A 26,142-nucleotide genomic window follows, 5' to 3' on the forward strand; every position below is an offset into this window, starting at 1 on the left:
CCAGTGACGTCACTAGAGGCCAAGGCTCTGCGAGGGCAAGTCCGCCTGCTCCTCCCACGATCGTAGCACTTTCTTGGAGCGGTTCACCACGCGGCGTCCCCTGTGCTTTCCTGTCCCATTTCTTTGTCAGTCTTTTCACTTGGGACACTGATGTTTTTCTCTCCTGCTGTGGCAGAAGTACGGACGCGGCGGTTAATAAGGCAGATGTCCTATGCCCTCTCGGAGCTCTGCCGAGTGATAAAGTCCAGCTCATTCCATCCACCATGCCGAGTGATAAAGTCCAGCGCATTCCATCCACCATGCCGAGTGATAAAGTCCAGCTCATTCCATCCACCATGCCGAGTGATAAAGTCCAGCTCATTCCATCCACCATACGTAACTGAGTCCTGTGTGAACTCCTGTGTGAGAGAGGTGCAGAGGGGAGGCACCCACCACTGCTGTGGGTGGGAGTGAGCTGCCACACCGTTCAGGTACTTTCACTGTACCCCTACTCATCAAGGATGACTACGTGTTGGGAGGCCCCAAGAGGAGGGGCAGGGAGCAGGAAGAGAGCCAAAGGTACTCTGCTGTGCTCCTCCAACATGTGTGTACTCGACTGGGAAAACCCCAAACAACAGCACCCCTGGGAAACAACTTCACCTCCTCTGGGAAGCCTCACCCTAGGCAGACGCAGTAGAGAGGTGCTCTCTCATAAAATCCTTGGTGGATCTTGTATACTTATTAACCGTAAGCTCAGGGAACATGTAGCAGGTGCCTGGCAACCAGGAAATATTTACCAAGTATGAGGTGAATAAATGGGTGCATGAAGGTACCCATGACACACAGCAGGAAGAGAACAGACTGGCAACCAGATTAGGGTCCTGGCCATGCAGTAGATGGGCAGAATGAGCCTGCAGATCTACCACCATTGGGCAGAGGAGCCTGTGGCTACCCCTACTCTGCTGAAGTAGAGTTAGGGTGCTGCATGTGCTGGGTGGTTGACCTCTCAGGCCCTGGAGCAGACATGTTGCATTTGGCCAACTTCTTAGTATTCTCCAGGGAAAGGCCTGTCTTTGGTCTCTGACAGGCACAATCCAGTTTTGATGGCACAGTACACAGTGGCCATGTGATGGCAAGTACACCCATGCCTGTGAGACTTGAGTGCCACCACTCAAGCCTCCAGTCAGGAGACCATTTTTGCAAAGAGACTGTACATGTCGATTCCTCCATCTGGGCCCAGGCACCCAGGGTTCCATGATACAGATGCACTGAGGATGCTTTATATGATGTCTGCAGCCAGGGTCGTTCCTCTGAACCCCAGCAGCTGGCAGCAGCCACGTCAGTGCCTCCCGCTCCCTACGTCAAACCTAAGTGCATTGCTTTTCCTCCCTCTGACTGTCTGCCAGTAAAATGTACCTCCTTCTACTGTCCCCTTGTCCTCATTTCTCCCTGTCTCTCCACCACTCAGTCCATACTAGCTGGCACCACCTTTCTTCAAGATTGCTGTGATACCCCTGAGGTGGGCTGCTCCTCCTGGAGGGAGAGCTCTCTTTCCTGACCCCAGGACAGGAGGTTTGACCTCTGACTTGCTTTGCCTATTGAAACATATCAGTGACTTGAGTGATTCCAGGCAGAAGACTGAAGAACCAGCATCTGGTTGGCCCCTTCTCTGTGATAGTGGATGTGAGTGACAAAGTGAACTCTCACCATCAAGCACTGTGTGCTTCCCCTGTGGTTTCAAGTCGTTACCATAGCCTTGGGGTGGCGTCTCTGACCAGGACAGCCTCTGAGCCATTTATCATCTACTACTACTCTCCCCAGCTGTTTCCAGTAGCAGTCACCTTCATCTTTCTGGAATGGCATCTGAGCAGGTACTGAAGTTCTCAGTCTCACTTCTTGGCTTGGACACTTGACTAACCTCTCTGAATCTGTTTACTCACCTGTAATTTGGGAGTGACAATAGTGTCAACAAAGAGGTATTGTGAGGACCAGTGGCCGAAATCGTCCCCTTGGACAAGCTGAGCATAGCGGTACACATCTATCATCCCAGCTACACAGGAGGTGTAAATAGAAGGATTGTGATTCAGGCTGGCTTGGGCAAAAACACATGAGACCCTATTAAAAAAAATAACTAAAGCAAAAAGGGTTAGAGGAGCGCCTCAAATGGTAGAGGGCCTGTGTAACAAGCACGAAGCTCTGAGTTTAAACCCCAGTACTGGGGGAAAAAAAAGTCCCCCTGGATACTAGAACTAGTACTGTCATATGCCCTGGATGACACCTGGTCCCTTGCCAGCCTCCTTTACCTTCCCTGGTTCTAAGTCCTGCCCTTCCATGCCAGGTTTCCCACTCCTGGCTCAGGCTTTGGTCCTGAGATGTGATTGTCCCATACATTCCCTCATCAGACTCTAACTCATTTTGTAGACCTCAATGTGACCTCAGTGCCTTATGAAAGCCCCCTGGAGCCCTGGCTCAATCAAGTTCTATATGTGCCCAACACCTGCCCTATTGTGTGAGACTTTCTCATTGTTGTATTTGTGAGCTAATGCTTTGTGTTTTTAGGCAGCAAATCCCATGAAGGTGGGTACAGTCTCCTTCGTCATTCCTGTATGCCTACCTTGACCTGTTACTTCTACAGTAGGCACACATAACTGCCAAGGAGGCCCACATCCTAACCCTGGGACCTGTGAATGTTATGTCACATGGCAAAAGGCACTTCACACATGTCATTTGGGTTATGGACCTTGATACAAGGAGACTATCATGGAGAATGTAGGTGGGCCCAGTCTTATCATATGGACTCTTAAAAGCAGATGGGTATGGCAGAAGGAGAAGCCAGAGACTCAAAATAGGACTAAACGTGATGTTACTGGCTTTGAAGATGAAGGGGGGTGAGTGGAGCAAGACAAGGGGACAGTGGACAGAGGTACATTTCACTGGCAGACCATCAGGTGAGAGAGGAAAATCCATACATTTAGGTTTGGATGTAGGGAGCAGAAGAGCCTGATTGGCTGCTGCCGAGGTAGGGCCTGAGACCTCAGTGATACAACTGGGAGGATCTGAAATCTGCAGGCAACCTGAATGAACTTGGAAGTAGATTCCTCCCTAGATGACCTTAAGCAAACTACCCATTCATGTTGCATTGGACTCCTGGTCCACAGAGACCGTGAGATAATAAATGTGTGTTGTTTTAAGTTGATAAATGTGGTGATTTGTTAAAGGAGTTATGGAAAAGTAATATACTTGGCATCTTTAGGGGCTCAATAATCATATGCCAGCAATAGACAAATGCACCAGGATACACTGGCAGGCAAAGCTGCTGCTTCCCACCTTCATGCTCACTGACAGCAGTATCCAGATTCTGTCTGATTAAAATATTGACTGCCCCAGAATCCCTGGCATCTAGACATGGCCACATGGCATGACTATAGCCTGTGCAGTGTCCTGGGTTTATAGGCAAGTGTCTGCTTTGCCAAAGGTGGCACCATTCTGCCCTCTTCTTCCTGTCCCTTCCCTGCCTGGAATTGGACATGACCCTAGATGTATACCAGATGTCAGGGCACCAGGACCTGGAAAAACACAGACCAAGAAAGAGGGAATAGGAACTCAAAGGAGACAAGCACTTGACCTGGTCCCTTCAGCTGCCTTGTGGTTACATGAAAAAAACAAGCCCCCCTCTGCTCAAGCTGCAGTTTGCCAGGGTTTCTGCCATGTGCAGACCCCGTGCAACTCCCTGATGATACAAAGGACTTCTTGGGACACAATACCCATGGGTAATGGCTGCCAGGCAGAGAAAGGGGAGGGAAGAGAATATCAGCTAGATGAGGAAGAAGATTGTCTACATGAGTGCCTAGAAGACCCCAGGGGTGGGCAGCTGGTTGACCATTTCTGTGAGCAGTCATCCACAATAGAGGATGGGGAAGGACAGGGGGCCTACCCAGCTCCCCTCTAAGATGCTGCCTGTTCTTCCCCTCAACATCTCTCCCTAACACTAGCTCAGGAGACCTGGCTGGCTTCTCTATAGTTCTCCCTACTTCTCACTGGTATGCACAGACCTTTCTCCAGCCACAAATCCCTTGACGGCTCTCTATCAGGCACTCTGCAGTTCTACAGTGAGAACCAGCAGGACTTGAGCCCAGACCATCTCAATTTTCTAGTGCCTGTGCCCATCTTCAGGGCACTGAACAAGAGAAAAGCCACAGCAAAGATAACTAGCCCCACTCCTATCCAGTCACAGTGGAAGAAGACTTGGAGGGGTATCACCCTACAGGTGACCCCCCTTTCCCACCCAGCCCTACCTGAAGGTATACTTTAAAATAACTGCCAGGACCCCACCACAGAACAACCCCCAGTACTTTGTGAACACACACTGCAAAGTGGGCTGGGTGAGTAGTGCTATCATTTGGAGAGGTGTCCCCTAAAGCCCAGGTGTTAAAGGCTTGCTTGCCAGCCTATGGCACTGTTGGGAGGTAGTAGGAGATGGGGTGTAGTGGAAAGAAGTTTGGTCTTTGGGGATGTACCCTTGAAGAAGATATTGAGATCCTCACTTCTTTTCTTCCCTCTCTCTTTGCCTCCCAGCTGCCATGAGGTGAGCAGGTTCCCTACCTGATGTTCTGCCTTGCCACAGGCCCAAAAGCAACAGTCACCCAACCAACCACAGAGTGGAACCTTTGAAACTGTGACCCCAAATAAACCTCTCCTCCTTATAAGTAGTTTATCCTAGGTTTTTTTTTTTTTTTTCTGATGGTACTGGGGTTTGAACTCTGGACCTCTCACTTGCTAGGCTTTCGAGGCAGTTGCTCTACCACTTGAGCTACTCTGCCTGCCCTGTTTGGTGTTGAGGTTTTTCGAGATAAGGTCTCAAGAATTATTTACTCTGGCTGGCTTCGAACTGCAATCCTTCTGATCTCTTGTTTCCTGAGTAGCTAGGATTATAGGTATGAGCCACCCATACCTAGCTGTCTTAGGTATTTTGTCACAATGATGCAATGATGGGAAGCTGGCTAACACAGGGAACCAATGGTCACAGCCAGCTTTCTCCACAGGACACTAGGACATTGGTAAGAGCAAGGTGACACAGACTGAATTGCTTAAGCTCTCAGAACCTCAAAGCCTCAGAGCCTGAGTTTCTTTCTTTCTTTCTTTCTTTTGTGGTACTGGGACTTGAACTCCAGGACTACACCTTGAGACACTCCACCAGCCCTTTTTTGTGATGGGTTTTTCCAAGACAGGGTCTCACGAACTGTTTTCCCAGGTTGGCTTCAAACTGAGATCCTCCTGATCTCTGCCTCCTAAGGAGCTAAGATTACAGGCGTGAGCCACCAGTGCCTGGCTCTTTCTTCCTTTCTTTTTCTTTTCTTTCTTTCTTCCTTCCTTCCTTACTTCTCTTTCTCTCTTCTCCCTTTTTCTTTTGTTGTTTTGTGGTACTAAGGTTTGACTGAGGCCCTCTGGTCCTCAGTCTAGCCTCAGTTTCTTCATCTCAAAAGGGGGATGGTGAGTCCTTTCCTATAAATGTGTGTGAAGATTAAATTAGATAAGATGATGAGTGCCAAGTTTCTCATATATAGTAGGTATTCAGTAAATGCTGCCTACTCTTGTTGCATGGTAACCAAACAGTCTGGATTAAGTCATGGACTCACAGGATGGAGATCCTAATGGGCACTGGGGCAGGGTAGGAGACTGTGCTTTCCTTTTTTGTCCCCACCCACCCTCTCTGAATCTCAGCAAAGCTGAGACCAGGCTGCCTGGGAGCCCTCAGCACACAGAAAGTGACAGGAACCACATTAGACTCACAAGAGCCACAAGCAACTCATAGTGACCTGCCCCAAATTTGGTGGTCTATGCTGCTCTTCAGAAATCCTTACCAGAAATCCAAGCCAGGTGTGGTGGCTTACATCTGTAATCCCAGCTACTCAGGAAGTGGAGATTGGAAGGATCAAGGTTCAAGGCCAGCCTGAGCAAAAAGTTCATGAGAACCGTCTCAACTAATAAAAAGCTAGGCGTGGTGATGCATGCCTCTCATCCCAGCTATGCGGGAAGCATAAATAGGAAGGTTGCAGTCCAGGTTGACCTGAGCATAAACACAAGACCCTATTCAAAAACTAACTAAAGCAGCCAGGCATCCTAGCTACTCAGGAGGCTGAGATCAGGAGGATCAAGGTTAGAGGCCAGCCTGGGCAAATAATTCTCAAGAATTATTATCTTCAAAATAACCAGAGCAAAATGGAATGGAGGTGTGGCTCAAGTAGTAGATTGCCCTCTTTGCAAGCGCAAAGCCCTGAAATCAAACTCTGGTTCCAACAAAAAGAAAAGAAAAAGAAAGCAAAAAGGTCTGGGGGCATGGCCCAAGTGGTAGAATGCCTGCCTAGCAAGCACAAGACCCTGAGTTCAACCAAAAAAGAAAAAATATCCTGACTTCCTGGAACACAGAGAGGTGTTGGCATACAGATGGGGACAACGGTCATTGGCTATGTAGAAGGGACCAGAGGAGGATATGACTTCCCGTCCTTACAGAACAAATTCCTCCTCCTGGTCTTCAGGCTCACATCCTCCCACTTCATCTCCTGCCCCAGGACCTTCCTCTAGGAGGACAGGTGTGCTCTGGGTTTCCTTCTTGTATCTTCCCTCTGTCCATACAGGTGTTGCATCTCCACTCAAGCGCACCTTGCTGCTCATGAGGCTCCCTGAGCACCTCCAGCTGGAAATGACCACCTGTCTCTCAGCTTCCTCACCCCTGGGACTCCAAGGAGGGATTTTCATGGTTTGCCTCCAAAGATAGCCCTGTGTGTATTCATGGTGCATGTGTAAGCCTACAGGGTTGAGCAGGTGAGAAGTTGGCATCTTCTCTTGGAATGCGGACCCCTGCTGAGACCACCAGAACAGGTGCTTGGATCTCCCTAAACATCCTAGGTGTCTGGTTCTCTTGAACTTTCAATGATTCTAAAACCAGCAGTTCTAAAACAAGCCAGTTAGGAGGCTGAGAAGGTGGCACACGCTTCTGTTCTTTGAAAGCACTTTGTAAATTATATTTCTCCTGATATGAACAGATTCTGCTTTTCAAACACTTATTCTGCAGCCCATAGAACAAATCTAGAGAGAAGGGAGAGCACAACCTTGGGACTTGACACCTGCTTCCTGGTGCTTGGACTCATGTGGACACCCTGATGCTTCCGACCCATCCTGGCTCCCATCTTGGAGAGCACTGGCCTGAGCCCCAACTCCATTACTTATCCATTGGGTGTACTCTTCAGGTGGCCTCTGGGTCTCTCCAATAAAATGAGGATCAGGAAGCACAACAAACTGCAGGCCACATCAACAGGGTCTTGCTAGGACTAAAGGAGCCAAGTCTTGTAAAGCATACAGCACAACTCTGGTATGTAGAAAACCCTTCCTGGATGTCAGCTCTGAACAATTTGTTGTAAGACTGTTGAACTTTTTGCAAAGTGAAGGTCTCCACTATTCTCAAAACTCTAGGTGCAGCCTGAGAGAGAGCCTGCGGGAGCCTAAGTGGATATGTGTAAACTAAAGGGATGAATGAATGATTTCGTAGAGGAATCAAAGAGTAAGCTGAGTGACAAGTGGGAGCAGAGGGACACAGAGGGTGTGAGAGTGGAGGTAATGAGAGCAAGTCCGAGAGAACAGATAATAACCTGGTCTGGGCTAGGCTCTCATGAGCACCACCTGGAGCTTAGGAGCCTGGCAGCCACATGCCCCTGCTGCCCCAAGGATAAGAAGATGAGAACGTCAGACTGGCGGGCCCAGGTAACTAGTAAGCGGGGGAGGGAGGAATTCAGGCCAGGAGAGGGGCTAAGTGCTCTGGGAGGAGGTCTTGGAGAGGCTAGTCTGGGACCTGGGTGAGTGGGCGGAAGCTGAGAGCATAGCCGTGTTCCTTGGATTCCCTTGGAAGGAGTACCTTCCAGGTACATGGACTGAACATTCATGCTCATACCTGGACGGACATGCAGGCACAGCAGAGACAGGTCAGCTGCCAGGCCAGATTTTCTTTCTCTGTCCCCCACAATGACCCTCCAATCTCTCCCATTTCCTCCCAGTACAGCACCCACTAACTGCACATCCCTCAATCCCAGAGGGAAGTCAGTCTCATCAGATCCAATTCTGGCAAGGCAGATGGGGTGAGCATGACATGCTTGAAGAGATGGGCCCAGCCTGGGGACCAGGGCACCAAGGCTCTATCTGACCTCTGCTCTGCTCATAGCCTGTATACCACAGGATCTCAGGGAGCATTTGTCAACAAATTATTTCACTGGAGGACTGTAACCACAGCAGCCAGGGCAGCCATTGCAGCCCAAGGATAAGCTGGGGAGGCCATTGGACAGAGGCAGAAATACCCAGATGACACAGAGACACAGAGTGAACACACAAGGACCCCTGGGGAGGCTGTTGCCTGCCTTCTAAAAGATTCCACATCTGTCAGACACAGGGGCTTCATTTCTATCCTTCAATGCTGCTGCCTCTGGATGGCTTTGCCTTAAAATACGCCACTGCTGATCCTATGCATGAAAAGCCAGTCCAGGGTCACCTTCGCCCTGAGACTATTACTTAACCCACTCCTGCCCCGCCACCCCTCCAGCCATCGACCCAGAGATTTTTCTGTCTTCAGAGAACACACTATCCTACCACTTGTACTTGATAAGCTACAGTTTCCAGCCAAATGTCGGTCAAATTCTTTACTATGCAACAATACTCGATTGATTTGTTTGTGGCAGTACTGGGGATTGAACTCAGGGCCTTGTGCTAGCTAGCTAGCTATCACGCTACCACTTAAGCCACTATGCCAGCCCTCAGTTGATTTTTTGACTTAGGTGCCAAAGTAATTCATTTGGGTAAAAGATGATTTTTTCAACAAAAAGTGCTGATGCTACTGGTTATCCACTAAAAATAAAAAGAGCATCTCTTTCCTACACTATACACAAGCGTTAACTTGATACTGATCAATAACATAAGTGTAAAAGCTAAAACTATTAAAAATTTAAAAGAAAATCTTTGGAATTTCGGACAAAGAATGTCTTTGGAGACAAAAAACCATGAATCATAAATAAACCCAAAACTGATAAATTGAACTTTCTCAAAATAAAATTTCCTGTTCTTAGTTACTGAAGAAAATAAAAAAGGCAAGCTACACCTGCAAGAAAAAATTTACAACATATATATATCCTGACAAAGAACCGGCATCCAAAATGTATAAAGAAAGCCACAATTTAAGGCTAATAAGATAATCCACTGAAAATAGTGGCAAAAGAAGCAGATTCTTCACAAAAGATATCTGAATGGTCTTACTGAGCGCATAAAAAGACGCTCAACTAGGGAAATAGCACAAGAATGCTTAACTTGAAAACTTAACTGACAATACCAAGTATTAGTGAGAATTTGGAGTATGCAAAAGTCTCATGCATTGTTAGTGTCACATACCAGCTGGCTGGGTGGCTGGGAACCTTCTGCTCTACCCAGGTGGAAATCATGGGTATGTGCGAAGCTCCTCCAGTTATGCTGGGCTCATGGCGAGTGAGTGAGTCAGCGGCAGTGGACGGCAGTGGGGAGCAGCAGGCAGCCGTGGGCTTTGGTACCTAGGTAGTGGCCTGGGGTTCTGGGCCTTGGGGTTTGAGCTGAGGACCAAAGTGTTAGAGCTCTTTTGCACCCCTGGCAGGGAGCTGCGGTGGGAGGGCGGCTCTTTCCTGCTGATCCAGATTGACTGCTGTCAGGTTCACTTTCATCACTGCCCTCAGATGTCAGTTTTACATTCCATGCTGTAGACAGCCCCTGTCTATTTCACCTCGGGCAACTTCAGCTGCCCAGCTCTGCTCTTACTGTCCCAATGCTTCTGTTGTCTCTGTTGCAAGAGGTCTGGTTGACTGCTGCTGGCCAGCTGCTGCTGCTGCTGACAGCTCCTGCTACCATAGGAACCACTTGCTGGCTCCACTGCTACTCTGTGGCCAAGGGTAGCCCCAGCCACCCTTCCAGCCACTGCTGCTGGGCCACTCTGTTGTCGATTTTTCTCTTTACCTCCTGCCACTGCTACACAGGAGAGTATTTCCCATCTGCTCACAAAGTGAGTTTGAGCAGCCTGCTTATATAGCCAGAAAAGAACTGTGACAAGTGTATCTGTACCAATCATGGCAGGCCTATCATGGAAGTGAAGGATTGTGTATGCACCAGTCATGGCATAATCCTTGTCATCTATGACAGGTCTTCTGCTGGGCCACCAGGGGAAGAAGTGCTCCCACTCTGGCCTCTGTGAAAGTGACTACCTGGTGGAAAAAGTCCTGTGCAAAGTTGCCTGCTGGGACAATGTCTTCTGGAACTGGAGTCCTGCTTTGGTTGTTGGCATGAAGGCTGTCCAGCTGCCTAGCTGACAGACCTTTGCTCAAGGCAGCAGGGGCCCGAGGGAAGGCCTAGCAACTGTCATTTAGGGAGTTAAGTCTCCCCAGCCTCCAGCATCTTAGCAGAAAGGAAAAATAAACTTTCAGAAGGGTGCTTACAACAAAAGCTTATCAGTAACAATACTTTAACAGTGTTCTAAAATGTTTAACTCCCGTCCCAGTGCCCTAGGGAGAGGTGGATCTCTAACATCTGTTTTGTTAGCATGAATGTAAAGCACTACCTTGCAATCACTTATACAGCTAAATGTACATTTACTATTTAGCCTGATGATTCATTTACCTGAGAAGTTAAAGACTTTTTAAATTTTATCTGTCCCTCCCTCCATATGTTGAAACCTAATCCCCATGTGAAAGTTGATGATACAATGATAAAATCATTCTTGTCTGATCCAGACAAATCCAGAGCTAGGAAGTTATGAAGTGCGAAGTACTCATGCCTGCCTGAGATGAAGTACTTTCTCGAGGACTTCTTCCCCTGAAGCACCGAGCGCTTTACATTTTCCAAAATTTAGGTGGGTTTTGGTGCTAAAACTGTTTTATGTCTTAGCCTATTAATTGGAGTATCTATTTCAAATTGACTGGTTTTTCAGTCACCATGGAAACTAAACTCCATTTAACTTTGGTGAAAGTTTCTTGTAGCAGTTAGCTTTTCCTAATTTAACATTTTTCTTCTTTTCTGGCTCCCAAGTATTTTCTAGACATTAACTCAAAAAGTTTGTCTAGATGTTCCTTATAACATTTGTTCTGCTGCATTTCCACAAGATTTTCACTGGCCTTTGCAGCCTCTCATTAATCTTGGTTAGTTTACATAATGATGTTTTAATTTTTTATCCTTCTCAATAGTTTCTTCAAGGACTTTCTAAAGGCCTGCTAAGGTTTGAATAAATGTCCTCCAAAGGCCATATGCTGAAGGCTTGGTCTCCAGGTCATGGTGTTATTGGGAGGTGGTGGACCTTTAAGATGTGGGGCCAAGTGGGTGAAAATGAAGTCATTGTAGGTACGCCTTTGAAGGAGGTGGTTGGACTCATGGCTCCTCCTCTCTCTTTTTTCCTTCCTGGCTGCCATTATGTGAACGGCTCCTTCACCAGGTACTCCTGTCATGATGTACTGTGTCACCACAAGACCAAAGGCAATGGGTCCATGCCAACATAATCTGAAATCTCTGAAAGCCAGAGCCAAAATAAACCTTTCCTCTTAAGTTAACTTGTCTCAGGTATTTTGTCATAGTAAGACAAGACAACTAACATGAGGCCTAAAAGAGATTTCTTTTCATTCTATGTACACTCCATGCTTTGCACTCTTACCATGTATGTACAGATTCCTGTAACACAAATTGTCTTAACATTCTTTAAGGCTGTAACTATTCAGACAAGATGTTCTGGACACTTGCATGGTCCCCAAGAGCAATGAACTTTGTTATCCAAGCTGCTTAGGGAAATTTCATCCTTTTTTCCTTTAAAATCATCTCCTTGCCTGGCTTTGGAGACACCCATAGTTTACCATGACACAGCATTCCCATTGCAGTGCTCTGCCATTCCCAAATAAATATCATTATTCTCTGGAGATATCTGATTATCATTTGTCTTGATACTTAATATGATGGTATTTGGAGATGGGGCCTTTGGGTCATGAGGCCAGAGGCTTCATGAATGGGATTAGCGTCTCTAAAAGAGACCTATGAGACGCTCTCTCAGCCCTTCTTCCATGTGCAGTTAGAGCAAGAAGAGAACTGGCTATGAATCGGGGAGTGGGTCCTCCCTGATTCACCAAATCTGCCAATGCTGTAATCCTGGACTTGCCAGCCTTCAGAACTATAAGAAATTTTTATTATTTATAATAAGCCACTCAGTCTAGATACTGTGTTTTAGCAGTACAAAGAGACTAAGACACAAAAGAAATGAAAACCTATGTTTCAGACACAACAACTTTGGCTCTGGTCACACCTTTGCAGCTAGACCTCTGTGGATTGGATGATCTCCAGGTTATTCCACTTGGGGCCTCCAGTCCGCTGGGGCAAGTTGAGTCTATGCAATTCCTCAGAGATCTCTAGGAAGGTCTTGCCTTTCGTCTCAGGGAGGTACAAGCCAGTGTAGATGGCCCCACAGACACAGACACAGAGGAAAGGAACATAGAGGAAGTGGGACAAGCCCTCCTGTGGGTTAAAAGAGACCCCAAGACCTGGTGTGGCCCCCAGAGCCCTCAATGGAAGGCCCATATCAAGTCAACGGTGAGGAGGGAGTTGTCTCCTTTGTTCACGTAAGACCCCTTCCCCTCAGTCTCCCTGGAGGGAGGCCTCCCTCTGGGGTACTCAGTGATGGGGAAAAAAACCTGAGGCAGGGTACCCCACTTTGGAGAGGGGTGATCCTACCATGATGAAGGGGAACCCTAGCCCGACCAGGAAGAGAATGGTCCACATGAGAGCACCACAGACAACGTAGGCGGCAGGCCTGGCCATCTGGTCAAACAGCTCCATGGCCAGAATTCCCGTCACTCCAGCTGCAAGTAGTGGTGATGGGGCACTCATCTAGAGTCCCCTGCTGCACATATCTCACACCTGAGCCCAGTGTGCTCCCAGTAAGCCCAGTTCAGCCACTGACTCCCAGAAGCCTCAGTACAGGTGGGCTCTGGGGTCTTTGGATGATCCTGCACGCACACCCACCCGTCATTCACCCAGATACCCATTGTTCCTGCAGCAAGGCCCAGAGCCCATAGCTTTTTGGGTCCACTCACCAGGGCCGATGCCAAAGCTGAGGATGAAGGCAAAGATGCAGGACATGGCCAGGTAGGGCATCCAGGGGAAGGAGCTCTGTAGCAGATGGGGTAAGGGTGAGGAGGAAATAGGCCTGGCCCAGCCACTTACTTCCCCTCACCCCCCTAGTACCTGCAGACACAGAGACACTGTGAAGATGCCTCCCCAGCAGGTCATCAGGCAGTATCCCCCCATCAGCAGCACCCGCCGTCCCACCCTCTCGATCACCACACACTGCAAGGGAAAGGAGCAATTCAAGAATTACTCACACACCAGGTTACTATCCCTTTGGTTTGGGGGCAGGCAATGAGGAGGGGCCTCACAAGGAAGCTAGGGGGAGTAGTTTATTGATTCAGGAGATTATGGTTTTATTAATTTCCCAACTTCATTTTATTTTCTCAACTTCATTTTGTTTTCTCATCTCAAAATGATGGTTTGAATGCCTAGAAAACAGTAGGGGCTCAATAAATGCTTGATGACTCATTGCATTTTTGACAGTGTGGGCAGGAGTGGAAAATGGTTTAATTTGGAAGACTGCAGTCCCAGGGGCACCAGTACCTGAGGATCCCTCCCAGCAGGGCAGGCTCAGATCCCAACTCACACTAACAAAGGCAGTGAGGAGCTCGCAGCAACCAGTCCCAATGATGGCATACTGGACCTTCTCGTAGGGCATTCCTGCCTCCAGGAACACGGAGGAGGTGTAGCATAGACCTAATATTGAGTCAGTGGAGGGGCAGCTCTGAGGCATTGGCTCCCTTCAACCTCCCATGGATCCAAGCTACTTAAGCCCCTGGGCCCAGGGTGTAGGGTAGGGAAGGGACCTCACCGAATCATTCCCACAGAGTTCCATGGCACTGCTTAGCACCACGAGGCTTATCACCTGCCTCCGCAGGGCTGGATCCTGGAATAGCTCCCACAGGCGCCGTGCACGTTGGCCTTGGAAGGTGGCATGCTCCTTTTCCATCTCCTCCAGCTCTCCTGCCACATCTGCTGTGCCCCTCAACCGTTGCAGGGCTGAGATGGGGAAAGGGGTGCTGAGCTCCCCTCCCTCAGTCCCTCTTTGGTCCCTTACAGTGAGACCTCACCCTATCCTCAGACATCTCTCTCCCCCTCACAGTGAGCCTTCACCCCATCCTCAAATCTCAATCTCAATCTCTCTCTCTCTCAGCACGTAAGTGAAATACATAGGAAACTGAAATCATTTTTGAGAAAGTTGTATTGGCAAAAGCTCTATTAGCTTGGACTAAAAGATACTGAAACAATTTGAAATATAATGACTTCTGTGTCCCCAACTTTCTATAGGAAGGAAGCAGGTTGAGAAATTTGCTTAATCACCAAAAGCATTTTCCAATGCTCTCTTCAGAAGGTGTCAAGAAAGGTAGTGGAAAAGGGATAATATCTCAGAGGGGAGGTGCAAGAATCTTGGAAAACCATAACCTAGAAGCCCCTCCCAGAGGACAGAGCCAGAGCCTGATCAAGGAACATTCTCTACTCCCAAGCAAGGGAGACCTGGCAATATGCTCCCAGGGACTCTTGAGAATTGCTGTTACGGATCAATGACTTGTCCTTACCTTGTCATTTTTAAAATCAGACTACTAATTCTGGTTCCCTTGTCTCACTTTCACCATTATATGCTAAGTACAAGAAAAGACGCTTTGTCTTTTTAGACCTTAAGACTCTGGATCAAGAAAAGGCATATACAGACTTAATGTGATCTTAAAAGCCAGGTCTTTAAGCTGATGACATGACTGGATGAGAATCTGGGGGAATCCTTGGATGGGACTGAACATCTGTTACATGGGGCAGAGCCATGCATAATTGTACCTATGATGACAAATGGAGAAGAGGAATTCATGGGCCCTGGTCTTTGCTCTTCTCTAAATCTGTACCTCTTCCTTGGGAGAGGGAATGCCAGTGATTTAAGACATCCCCTGGATAAAAAATTTTGAAGAGATGTATAGATTGGCTTTTTATTTAACAGTGTGATTCCCTTTGGCTAGTGGAATAAAGGATGTGAAGGGGGCTAAAGGTTTAAAAAGTGCTTATGCAGCTGGGTTTGCTTTCTCGTACCTCTGACACCACCACACTAAGAGCATTCCTAGACTAGCCCACTGGTACCATGAGTGAGAGGAAAGACGTGTACAGCTCAGGTCTCTACAGCCCAGACTAGCTTAGAAGGGCCATGATCCACAATGCCATGAGCTGGCCCAGCTGAGATCAGCAGTGTGAAACTGGCTCCCTAAATGAGTAAAATATGTCGTAAATGATTATTACTTTAAGACAGAGATTTTTCAATTGTTCTTGGGTATCCTTATTATAGCTATAGTTTACTGATAAAATAATCATCACCCAGTTGACATAGTCAGGTAAGGCTTACACAGGTGCTTCACCTTGCATATACGTGTGGCTCTTTCTCTGCACCACCCTGGGTTTCCTGGATGGAAGGGATTGGATGTGACCTATCCCACTGTCCTACAATTTAAGATGTCCCCTTGATAAACAGTTTTGAAGGGATGCTATGGCTTGATCATGAAGTTGAAGCACAAATAGAAGGATGACTTTTCCCTAATAAATAAACCCCAAGAAATGAGGACTGATATGGTCTAGTGAGATGCATCCCTGGATTAAGCGTGGTCTGGGGCCCAATGGCAGGGACTCACCTGTCAGGCAGGCACTGGTGTCTCCACAGTCAATGAGGAGGTACCGAGGACTCTCAGGAACCAGGGGCAGGAATGTGAGCTGGAGCACCCCAGGTACTAGGCAGCTGGCCAGCAGCAGGGGCCAGGCCTGTGGGTCACCCAGGAGCTCCCTGGGGAGTGAGAAGACAGGATAGGACAAATACTTCCTTCCACAGTCTGCCCACCTTTCCCCTTGGCCCCCTGTCTATCTGCTAATCTGCTTGCAGAGGGTTGCATTGCCCTTTGCCTCTGTCTGTCCATCTCTGTATAAACATCAAGATCTCTTTCACCAAGGTAGGAACCAAGAGAGAGCAGGGTCCTTGCCCCAACTCAAACCTAGCAACTCTCCTCCCCAGGGATCCAGGTTCTGTCCTCTCCTCTATGTCCTGGGATGCCCGGACATGCTCCCCTTTAAAAACCCAAATCTTCACCTTCTCCCCTATCAAGACCCGTTCTCTGCAAAGTGTCCTGGAGAGAATGGGAAAAAGTGATTCCCACGTGTGTGATTGATCAATACCCTTTTTGTGTATTGGGAACATGGATGTGTTCAGAACTTCAATGCCTTCGTGCAAAGGAGCAATATCCTAATCTATCTGGTGGATGTGAGAGGAAGTTGGATGAGGAAAGGTTTTTGTTGGCATCTTTGAAGTCACTCAATGCACAGGGGAAAGAGGTGCTTACCTGAGTCCAACCACCTGCCCCATCACAATCCCCAGGGCTGTGAAGACGGCTGAGGTGACAGCCACTGCTCCCCGGAGCTCCTTGGGGCACTCTCCCCCAGATACGTGGGCTGGATGCTCATGCTTACACCTGGACACGTGCACAGCAGGGGCACATCAGTCACCAGGAGGGACCCTCACAACACTTGGTCACTCAGGGGCCTCCCTCATCACCACCCAGCCACTTATCTGCTGGATTCTTGCACTGAGGGGTGCTCTCTCACCCCACATACTCTGAGGAGCTCCACCATGTCTGGTGTAGAGCCAATAGTATCACAACTCAATTCCTCACGATTTCTGGGAGAAAAGAAAGTCTTTTCTAGATCAGCTTCCACCCTGGTCCCTCACCACAGCCCCACATTTTCATGGGATGTTTGTAGGTATTAAGGTCTCTGCAGTGGTTTAAATGTTTAATGTCCCCCAAAGGTCCATGTGCTAAGGCTTGGTCCCCAGGGTATTGCTGTTGTGTGGTGCTATGGACCTTTAGGAGGTATGGCCTTTTGGAGATTCTTCAGTCACTGGGGGTATGACCTTAAAGGGGATAATGGGACTCCAGTCTCTTCCTCTTCTCTTTGCTTCCTGGATCATGAAGAGAGAGTGGTCTGTTGTGATAGGTTGCCCTTGCCAGAAATCTAATGCAAAGGAACCACTTTATCTTGTACTGAAACATCCAGAACCAGGACCCCAAAATAACCCTTTTCTCTTTGTGAGTTTATTACCTCGAGTATTTAGTTACAGTGATGAAAAGATGAATAATATAGTCTCTGCGAGGCAGAGGTGGGAAAAGGAAAGGACTGCATCCTGGATGCCCACCAGTTGTCCAGGCTCTCATGTCAACACTTTCATTGACAACTACAGTGTAGGTTCTCACCTCACCCTGCCTTCCCCATGGATGTACCTGGTACCTACACAGCCAGTGGGAAAACACAGAACTTGGACAGCACTTTCACCACCCACCCCAGATGGTGACAACAGCAAAAGCCAGGAGACCACAGTATGGGGCATGATAAGCCTGGGAATGGTGCAGGCAGTGCAGCAGCACCACCTCCCTCCCAGGCCTGGGATGGAGAAACATCTCCCATCAATGTCTGGCTCTCTCTTTACACGCTGGGAAGAGAATTGAGAGGAAGGCAACTGTGTGACTGGCCAAGGAGTCTGAGGGGTCCCCCTGCTCTTCCTTCCTTCTTGCTTGGGTACTCAGGGCACCACAATGTCTGACCTGATTCCTTTCCCCTGCAGAGTTGGTTGTTTTGAGTGACTCACTTCTAATTAACAGAATGTGGAAAAATTGGTGGTGTGGAACTTCTAGAATTGAGACAAAAAAGGCACTAGAACTTTCTCCTTGTTCTCTCTCTCTCCCTTCCTCCCGACCACTTACTCTAGAGAAGCATCTGCCATGTTATAGGGACACTCAAGCAGCACCATGATGCCGAGGCAGCATGTGAGGGAGCCATCTTGGAAGAGATCCTCCAGCCCCTGCCAAAGCTTTAGATGATGGCAGCCCTGCCGGGCAGCTTTATCACACCCTCCTGAGAGACCTCAAGCCTGAGCTACCCAGTTAAGACATTCCCAGGTTCCTAATCAACAGAAACTGTGGAATTATAAATGTCAGTTTTTTAAAGTCACTAAATACGGGAGTAATTTGTGTCACAGGAACGGATAATTAAAATAGACATTAGCACCTAACTGTATAAACAATAGGGGAGTCAAGACATGTTTGTCGATTGGAGCCCCTAAATACCCAGGTGGATGTACTCAAAATTCTGCTCCCTCACATGAAGATACCCAGAAACTGAGGAGTTTCTGCCTCTGCAGGGAAGATCAAAGAATTCATCCTATATTCCTTATAACTTGGCTGCCAGGAAGCTCATGCTTAGAGTGTTACTCAAACACAGGACTTAGTATAAGTTTGGGGGATTTCCCCCCATTGCTGTACAACTTTTTTTCATTTATATTTACTGCCAATGTCTAGTTATTTCAATCTTTTAAAATACGCCATATTTAATCATTTTGTAAAACAGGTGGGCATAAATGAATAATTAGTCAATGAATAAAAGGAATACAGGAAGGAAAGAAAAGGAACTGAGGAATGAATAGGAACAGAGAGGCATGAGGAGGTACCTGCATTGACTCCTATGAGCAGTCTTCCTAGCATGATCATCTCAAAGGAGCCTGCTTTGCGACTAAAGCCAAACAGGATCGCCGCAGCCACCACAAAGATGTTATTCACCAGGAGGGACTTCTTCCTTGGGAGAAATGGAACACGGGCAAGAGAGGCTCTGCTGCAGTCCAGAGAGACCATGTCCTCTTTGCAACTCCAACAAGTCCCGATCAGACTCAGAAACATGTGTGTGCATGAATTGTTTCAAGGAAAACAAACCAAGTGAATTGAAAACCCTAAGTTCACTTGTTGTATGTCTTGGGGTGCATACTCCCACTGTCCTCTCCTAATATGCCCCCAAATTATTCTCCTTTCTGCCTCACAGCAGCTTAAAATGACAATTTTTTTTTGTTTTGCTTTTCCTCTTTAGATGAAGCATTGCTCTTCCTGAACTCCTTTTTAAAGTGGATGAATGAATATGTAATTTCTCAGACTAAATAAAACCCTCATGAGGAAGAACAGGGAAGGGATGCGTGGGAAGCCAAGTACAGTTCTCTCATCATATATAAAGTCACTTCAGGGGGATCAAGACTCCAAAGCAAGGAAGGGAACATGAGAAATGTCATCTGCTCCAACATGATGAAACCCCACTTTTGGGCTCCTGATGTGGAGCTCAGAAGTGCTATTAAACAGGTTGCCCAGGAGCGTTTACTGTATTGGTGGGAAAACTGAAGACCAGAGAAGGACAGTGTTCTGCCCAGAGATAAGAGCACATCAGCAATAGGATATGAACCAAAGCTTAGGTCTCCTGAGACTACAGTATGGAAAATGACAAAAGATTACAAACTAGTGGTAACTAGTAATTGCAATTGTAATAATATATGGTTTTCTCACTGGAAACAATAAATTCCATTAATAATAATTATTAACAATACAGTACTTTGCTCTTGCCAATGCATTTTGCTCCATTTCAATACAAAGACATCCTTGTCACCTGGCAAGGATGGTAATACACCTTATCCAATCTGCCTTAAGGATACAGCAGCTCTCTAGCTGACGGCCACAATCTATTCCACAGGGATCTATGGATTCCATGGGACATCCTGGTGGTCCACTACTATGATGAGTTCATACTGAGAGGACCTGGAGGAGAACAGCAGCGAGGACACTAGATGTCTTGATAAGGTACAGGTATGACATAGAGCAGGAAGACTAAAAATGAGGATCTGCCACGTCAATGACGTTCCTGAGGCCCGTGGACTAAGATGCCGGCATACTTCCTCCAAAGTGCCTGATGAACTGCTGCACCCGAGAAGGAGGGGCAAATCTCAGAGAGCTCTTTCCATTTTGCAGGCAGCACTTCTACGATTTGAGTATGGTCTGTCACTTAAGAGTCCATGTGTTGGGAGCTTGGTCCCCTGTGTGGCAATGTTAAGAAGGTGGTGGGACCCATAAGAAGTGAGGCCTAATGGGAGGTCGTTATTGTCCCCTCCCCTCGCTCTGGCTTCCCATCTTTCCGTATGGTCTTCCCCTCTTGCCTGTGCTCCCATCACTGGGATGCCATCGGCCGTGAGGTCCTCACCAGAGCAAAACCAACACCAGTGTCATGTCCTTAAACCTTCAGAACCACACTAAATGAACCTCTTTTCCTTAAAAAGTCCCCAGCCTCAGGTACCTTCTTATAGCAACAGAAAAGTTGACTAATATAAGCACATATCATATTAGATATTGTGACTTGACACATTAGGTGACTTGAAAACCTGGCAACTCTGAGTGGAGGTAAGCAGGAGGAATATTCACTAGTGGGTCTAAACCAAGTTCAGCAAGCTCTATAAGGGCTGGCAGAATGGCTCAAGTGGTAGAGTGCCTGCCTACCAAGTGTCCTCGAGGCCCTGAATTCAAGCCCCAGTACCACTAAAAAAAGAGCTCTGTCACTTTACTTGACACTGTAAGTAAAGTGGGAGCATTTATTGAGATGAAGAAGTGCAAAATGGAAGAGTAGAGTCCCTAGAGTTGGGGCCAGGGTCCCAAAAGTAGCTGCCCCTCCACTCGACTCTTTAGACCTAGGAGATTGTTATGGTTGGGGTATGAAATGTACCGCACAGGCTCATATGTTCAACACTTGGTACCCAGCTAGAGGCTCTATTTTGGGAGATTCTGGAGGCTGAGGCCTACCTGGAGAAAGTAGGTCACTGGAGATATGCCCTTGGGGGCTGTACCTTGTCCCATCCAACCCCCTGTCCACCATGGTGTGAACTGCTCTGTTCTACTACACCCTCCTTGCCATAATGGATGGAACCTCTGAAACCATGAGCCCAAATAAGATCCTTACTGCCTTAAGTTGTTCGTGTCAGGTATTTTGTCACAGTGATGAGAAAAGTAACTAATACAGACATCCTATGGTGCTCCAAGTGTCTGTAACTGAATACCCTAAAAGGAGAATCCCAATACCTGACCTCGAGTTTTGGAATAAAGTCAGTCTACTTTAGTGAATTACTATCCTCTCAATGAGAAAAAGCTCGGTTGGTTCATAAACAAAGAAACCAGAGTGGCAAGGATGGAGAATCACATGGGCTCAAGGATAGGGCTTTCTACCACCCTGCCACCCCACCCAACTGTTAGTCAGCTTTCCATTACTGTGATGAAAATGCCTAAAATAGTCAACTTTAAAGGAGAAAAGTTTTATTTGGCTCACAGATTCAGGTCACTTGGCCTTGTTACTTTGGGCTCCCATCATGGTGGGAGTGTGTAGTGAATGAGGCCTGTTCACCTCATGGCAGCAAAGATACAGAGAAAGAGACAGGAAGGGGCTGGAGTCCCAATATCTCCTTTAAGGGCATGCCCCCAAAGGTCTTAACTTCCTTCTAGTAAGGCCCTACCTATGAAAGGTCCCATTACTTCCCAGCAGCACCACAGCTTGGTAACCAACACAGAGACCTTTGGAGGACACTTATCCAGACCATAGCAAATACCAACCCTGAGCACACAATAAAGCCGCACATCTCAAGGCTTCAGTCAGCTTCTGAGTGGAAGTACTGCGCTAGGTCCCTGCCACTGGGCATGGGACAGGAGTTGAATGGAGTTCAACTAGGCATATGTGCCAAATTTGAATTTTCTATCCCTTCAAGCTTATACCAGTACTGTTATCTAGGGATATCATACCAGGTGTCACTAGATGCTCAGGTAACAGCTATTACTGCCTTCTTCTTTGTAGGAAGAGCCCTACTTTTGTTTGGACAGTGCCCCTATCGCCACATGGTTCAGTTGTGAAGCCAATAGCATGAAACAGTCTCTAAGTGAGTGCTATAGTTTGAATGTTTGTGTCCCCTACAAATTGATGTTGAAACTTAATTGCCAGTGTACCAGTATTAAAACGTGGGGCCTTCAGAAAGTGAGTAGGCAATGAGGGCTCTGCCTTCATTGATTAATGGGATTAATGATTTTAAAAGGCTACAGGGAACTAGATTGGCCCTTTATGCTGTGTGGGTGTGGGTGTTGGGGGATTAAATCTAGGGCATTTGCATGGTACTCATGTGCTCTACCTCTGAGCTATACTCCTAACTCTTTTTTGCCTTTTGCTGCTCAATCTTTCTGCCATATGAGGATACAGACACCGGGGGCCATCATGGGAGCAAAAAACTGCTCTCACCAGACACTGAATCTGTTAGTGCCTCTTGATCCTGGACTTCTCAGTCTTTAGACTTAAAAAAAAATTATGCTCTTTATAAATTACACAGTCTCGGGTATTTTTGTTGTAGCAGCAAGATGGCTAATAACCTGACGCTGGACAACAAAACATGGTACTTTTTTTGAAAGTTTCTTTTTCTTCTAAGTATCACCCAGGAAGAAATAAATTCCCCTTCTATTGTTGCATCTGAGTGGGGCACTGCTGATAGCTTTTCAACTATAAACCTGAGACTAAAGCTGTTCGATAGTTTTTATTGCTATGACAAAATACCTGAGAAAAACATCTTAAAGGGAGAAATTCTTATTTTGGCTCACAGTTTCAGAGGTTTCAGTCCATGGTTGGCTGGCTCCATTGCTTTTGGGCCCAAAGTGAGGCAGAACATTATGGCAGAAGGCTATGGCAGAGGAAAGTTACTCAGAGTGGCCAAGAACAGAGAGAGAGCTGAAAGGGTCAGGGACAAGATATACTTTTCAAAGGCACACCTCTAGTGACCTATTTCCTGTAACAAGACCTCACCTCCTAATAGTCCACTCAGCGGTGAACTCATCAATGGATTACTATATTAATGAGGTTAGCATCCTCATGGTCTAATCACCTGTCAATAGTGTCACCAGTTGGGGACCAAACCTTCAACACCTCAGTCTTTGGGAAGGACATTTCATATCCAAACCACAACAAAAGCTGGCACAGAATAAAGACTGTAGCTATGGAAATTTCAGAGCACCAGAGCTGGAGCACTGAACAGCCCTGAAGTCAGCCATCTATAGACTTCTTGTTGTGGGAGATAAAAGATCTCCTATTATTTTAGCTGATTGGGTTGTGGTTTTCTATTTCTTGCAGTTGAAGATGCCCTAACAGATATCTGTTAAATAGAAAGACATGATACCTAAGCATTTTTTGATCCAATCAAGGAAGTTATGTCTATGAAGGGAGAAGGGCTGGTATCAATGGATCTCATTATTGTGCCATGAACCCATCATCCAGAAGCAGATGACCTTAAAATATAACAACCCCTGAAGATCGTACACAATCAGGACCACCAAGCCCATTCAAGAATGCGTATTTGGGTCACCATAATGGGCAAAGAAATTCAACCAGTTGGATGTGGTGGTGCACATGTGTAATCCCAGCACTTAGGAGACTGAGGCAGTGCACATCTGTAATCCAAGCACTTGTGAGACTGAGGCAGGAGGATCAAGAGATTGAGGACAGCCTTTTCTTTTTGTGAAAGAGAGAGAGAGAGAAAGACAAAGACAGAGAGGAAGACAAAGAGAGGGAGAGAGAGAGAGAAGAAAACTGGAGGATAAAGGTCACATAACAAGCAAGCAAAAATAAGCATATGATGCAGGCTTTCTGCATCATATGCTTTAAAAGAAATTCTACCACCCTGTCCCTTTTCATAATTTTACTCTTCTTTCTTTCCTCTTCCTATCTTATTGATACCCTTAACCACAGTTTCAAAGGTCAATGATGGTACAAAAATATTAAATAGTGCCAGGTCTGGTGGCTCATGCCTGTAATACCAGCTACTCAGGAGGTGGAGATTGTATTCGCTCCATGAATAGAACATGAACACATGTTCTAGTAACTAGCAAAGGGTAGAGTGTGGTAGCCATTTGTTTTTTCTACTGGAACTGCTTCTCTCCCAGTCCTCCACAGATTTAATCTTGTGACTCAAAATGTATCAATAACAGCCTATCCTCCTGGATTCTGGACCTTGAAGGAAGATGTTGGAGACAGAATGTGGCTAAAGGTGAGTATGCTGAAGTCATCTTCCCTAGAAATAAGAGTCCAAGGCTCTGCCTATTGAAACCTTGGCCCTACCCTGGTTCACGTCCTTCTCAAGACCTGGCTTTAAGCACTTCTTCCATTCTAGGAGTCACCTCAATATACTTCCAGTCATTATAATTTTTATTGTTCGAGCACCAGTTTCTTCTGTTTTGCAACCAAAGAATTGTATGAGATACATAGAAGGAAAGTGAGGCCAAGGGAGAAAACACTTGCTTAAGGTCAAATAACACAGAGGACATGGACTGAGCAACCAGGAGTATCCCCTCCTTGAACAGACAGAACTCTACTAAATCTCCTTGAAAATGTGACTAGCCAGGTTAACCCACAGGCAGAGCAAGAGGCTGCCTGAGGTGCTGATCTGAGTCTGGAGTCCGCTGGACATCTTCCCTCTCTAACACTCCCCCCCCCCATTAAAGGGCATGCTGGGGGTACCCAGGAAGTGAGGCAGGCTAGATCAGGGAAAATGAGGCTTGGGAAACAGCAGCCAGGAATTCAGTGATAAACACGGTATTAATAAATGTCTTGAATAAAAGCACGCAGGCACTGTTTTCTTTGCTTTAAGCCTTATGCCCTCTCAGTAAATTGCAACATTTAGTAAAAAAGAAAAAAACAAAAGGGAAAAAGAGCAGATCTCCTTCCCCTGACCTTGCCCACTTGCCCAAAAAATAGTGTGCACTGGAAACTAAGCCAGGATATCTTAAAGCAAGACATTTATCCTGGGAAGAACACCCGGGAAAATGACTCCTCTGGGTACAAGAAGTACTTACAAAGATGACACCTATCTTAAAAGGAACTTCCTTTGAAGTCTCTGGGCCCAATTGATAAAACAAAGTAACAGCAAGAATGATTAAATAAACCAGGTGTCAGAACAAAGGCAAGCCCTTTTCCTAAGGTAAATTCCTGCCAAACCCCCAACTTACTTTTTCACCATAAATAACCCTGATGTTAGAGCACTTTTTGCACTTGTTATCAGATGTGCCTGCACCCATGTCTGGGCTGTGTACTGTTTCTATCTTTCCTCAGCTTTGTTTTACTAATAAACTTTCTTGATCTCTATCTTGATGCGTCCTAAAATTCTTTACTTGGTACCCAAGGACTAGGCAGAGGCCTCCTCCCTTTTGGAGATCTCCTTCCTGGAGTGTCACCAGTTCCTGTAACAGAAGCACTTACCTTCCCAGTGTGATGGCCATGGGTCCGGTGAGCAGTGCTCCAAAGAGGCCCCCCAGAGAGTAGAGTGACACAATGAAGGACCACACAAGCAAAATGAGGTGGTTGGGCAGAGGCCTACCAGTACGTGCCCACCATGTTTCATTGATGAATTCATGAATATGCTGTGGACAGAGAAGCCAGTTAGATTCCTGGGGATGGGGGTAAGGAAATGGTGCTGGACAAGACAGGCCTCTCCCCACCCACACATACCCAGAGGTCTCTGTGCCTAGGGAGAGCAAACACCAAATTGCCTGAGCAATACTGCGCCCCATGGGGCAAGAACTAACACCTGAGCACCTCCAATGTGCTGGTTTCTTTGACTTTCAGTATCTCTTGTAGCCTAGAGCTGGTCCTTCGCCATTTGCCCACTTTGGGATTACACTGTACCTCTACACACACACACACGATGCTTCTGACCACAAATATGTTGAGGTTTTCTACACTAAGCAATGCTCCACCTCTCGATACCAGTTAGGTGTACTACAATTTAATCCATTTCTACCTGGAGTTAGCATCAAATTCCACAAGTCAAAGTGTTCTATAAATTGGGAGTTTACAACCCTCTCCTCAGGTTCAAAAATTTGCTAGAACAGCTCTCAAAACTCAGGCACTCTCCTTATGTTTACTGGTTTATTATAAAGGATACAACTCAGGAACAGTGACATGGAAGAGATACACAGGGTAAGGCTCTAGGGAAGGGGTGGTGGTAGAAGCTTCTATGCCCTCTTTGGGCACACCACCTTCCTAGCATCTCGGTGTTTCAAACTTGACAGCACATCAAATCTTGCTGTTCAAGTATTTTTACAGAGCTTAATCTTCAGTTCTCTCCCCTTA

General features: G+C 46.8%; 1 protein-coding gene across 1 annotated transcript in view; it reads right to left on the reverse strand.

Moving 5' to 3' along the window:
- Window positions 1–100: 100 nt before the first annotated feature.
- Slc2a11 (solute carrier family 2 member 11) overlaps window positions 101–26,142 on the reverse strand; it is a 33,128-nt gene continuing 7,086 nt past the window's right edge. The window contains 11 exon segments of the mRNA XM_020151700.2: window positions 101–12,525; window positions 12,742–12,869; window positions 13,104–13,179; window positions 13,255–13,356; window positions 13,724–13,832; window positions 13,947–14,136; window positions 15,783–15,931; window positions 16,482–16,569; window positions 16,572–16,610; window positions 18,641–18,765; window positions 25,270–25,430. Coding sequence (XP_020007289.2) covers window positions 12,325–12,525; window positions 12,742–12,869; window positions 13,104–13,179; window positions 13,255–13,356; window positions 13,724–13,832; window positions 13,947–14,136; window positions 15,783–15,931; window positions 16,482–16,569; window positions 16,572–16,610; window positions 18,641–18,765; window positions 25,270–25,430 — 1,368 coding nt within the window. The 3' untranslated portion in view covers window positions 101–12,324.

This window comes from Castor canadensis, chromosome 18 (genome assembly GCF_047511655.1).
Source record: "Castor canadensis chromosome 18, mCasCan1.hap1v2, whole genome shotgun sequence".
NCBI lineage: Eukaryota > Metazoa > Chordata > Mammalia > Rodentia > Castoridae > Castor > Castor canadensis.